We start from the raw sequence: 1084 nt of genomic DNA, 5'->3' as shown, positions 1-1084 counted from the left end.
GCAAAAGACACTGTTCATTCATAGCAAGAAGGTGAACATTCACCCGTTTGGTTGACAAATAGATAATAAATCGAAAGCCGTTTCATTATAAGCCAAAGCACTCTACGGTGCGAGTGGGTCCTCGTCACACTCATGACGTCTTTATTGTCGCACAATTTTGCAGCAGTGAATGTGAGGCAGTAAGTAAATTGCAATTACAGTCGCCGTTGTTTCGGGTGCGGCTACGTGTATCACAAAGTGTTGTACTGTGCGCGCAGGCATTTACATATCCAGAGCAACCTCAGTAATAACTCAGGATCAGAAAGCGACCAACAAGTACATAATAAGACAAAACAACCAAAATTGGCAAGTCACATGTAAACCAACATCATGGTGACCAAAAAGTATGCCAGAAACAGTCGCAAAAAAGAAAGGCAAATTCTCTACTTCAGCTGTCGAGAAAAAAGGTGACAGGTAACATGTAGCCTCAAAAAAGTCACAACCATTAAACGCAGACCTACGCACTAAATATGGTACAAATCTGCTCAAGGAATGCTTGCTAACCGAAGTAGCCATCATTTGGCGACCTCGCAACCTTAGCGCCACATTTGAACGAAAGTCTGTGTTACTGCAACAATTAATTTGTCATTATTATTTTGACTAAAAAATGTGCTGCACTTCAAAGAACAAAATAACACTAAAATATTTCCAACACCTACCAAAACAGGAGCAAATGCCGAGAACACCGAATTGAATAAGGCTACTTTGCTTGCCCAAATAACTAACCCACTATAGCTAGCAAACTTAAAAACGAAAACAACCCTTTTGCGTTTTTAAAAAAATAATAAAAATGTATTAACAATGTGTTATTATATGAAAAAATTTAATTTTGTTTTTGAACGCGTTAGCAAAGGAAACATTGCATGAGTCCGCTTTGTATAACCTAGGCGCAGAAGCGCCTTATTTGGATTCAATTGTGGGTTCTTGTCTGTTCGCGGCGTCGCGTTTCTTGATGCCGTAGCTCCTACTTGTTGCTGATGTTAATAGTGAGTTGAGTTCCTGCTGACGTCCTTCTCGTAAATGTGAAGCCTCACCTTTGAGCCTT

General features: G+C 39.9%; 1 protein-coding gene across 1 annotated transcript in view; it reads right to left on the bottom strand. All coding sequences in view use genetic code 11, as the record gives it.

Moving 5' to 3' along the window:
* Positions 1 to 575: 575 nt before the first annotated feature.
* EGR_06927 (hypothetical protein) overlaps positions 576 to 1084 on the bottom strand; it is a gene marked incomplete at both ends in the record, with an annotated part of 1494 nt that continues 985 nt past the window's right edge. Inside the window, one exon of the mRNA XM_024496176.1 lies at positions 576 to 774. Coding sequence (XP_024349379.1) covers positions 576 to 774 — 199 coding nt within the window. The remainder of the gene's footprint in view (positions 775 to 1084) is intronic.

Source organism: Echinococcus granulosus, assembly GCF_000524195.1.
Source record: "Echinococcus granulosus chromosome Unknown EG_S00066, whole genome shotgun sequence".
In the NCBI taxonomy this organism is placed as follows: domain Eukaryota; kingdom Metazoa; phylum Platyhelminthes; class Cestoda; order Cyclophyllidea; family Taeniidae; genus Echinococcus; species Echinococcus granulosus.
The sequence above is the reverse complement of the archived record's forward strand: the minus strand, read 5'-3'. Positions and strand labels throughout refer to the sequence as shown.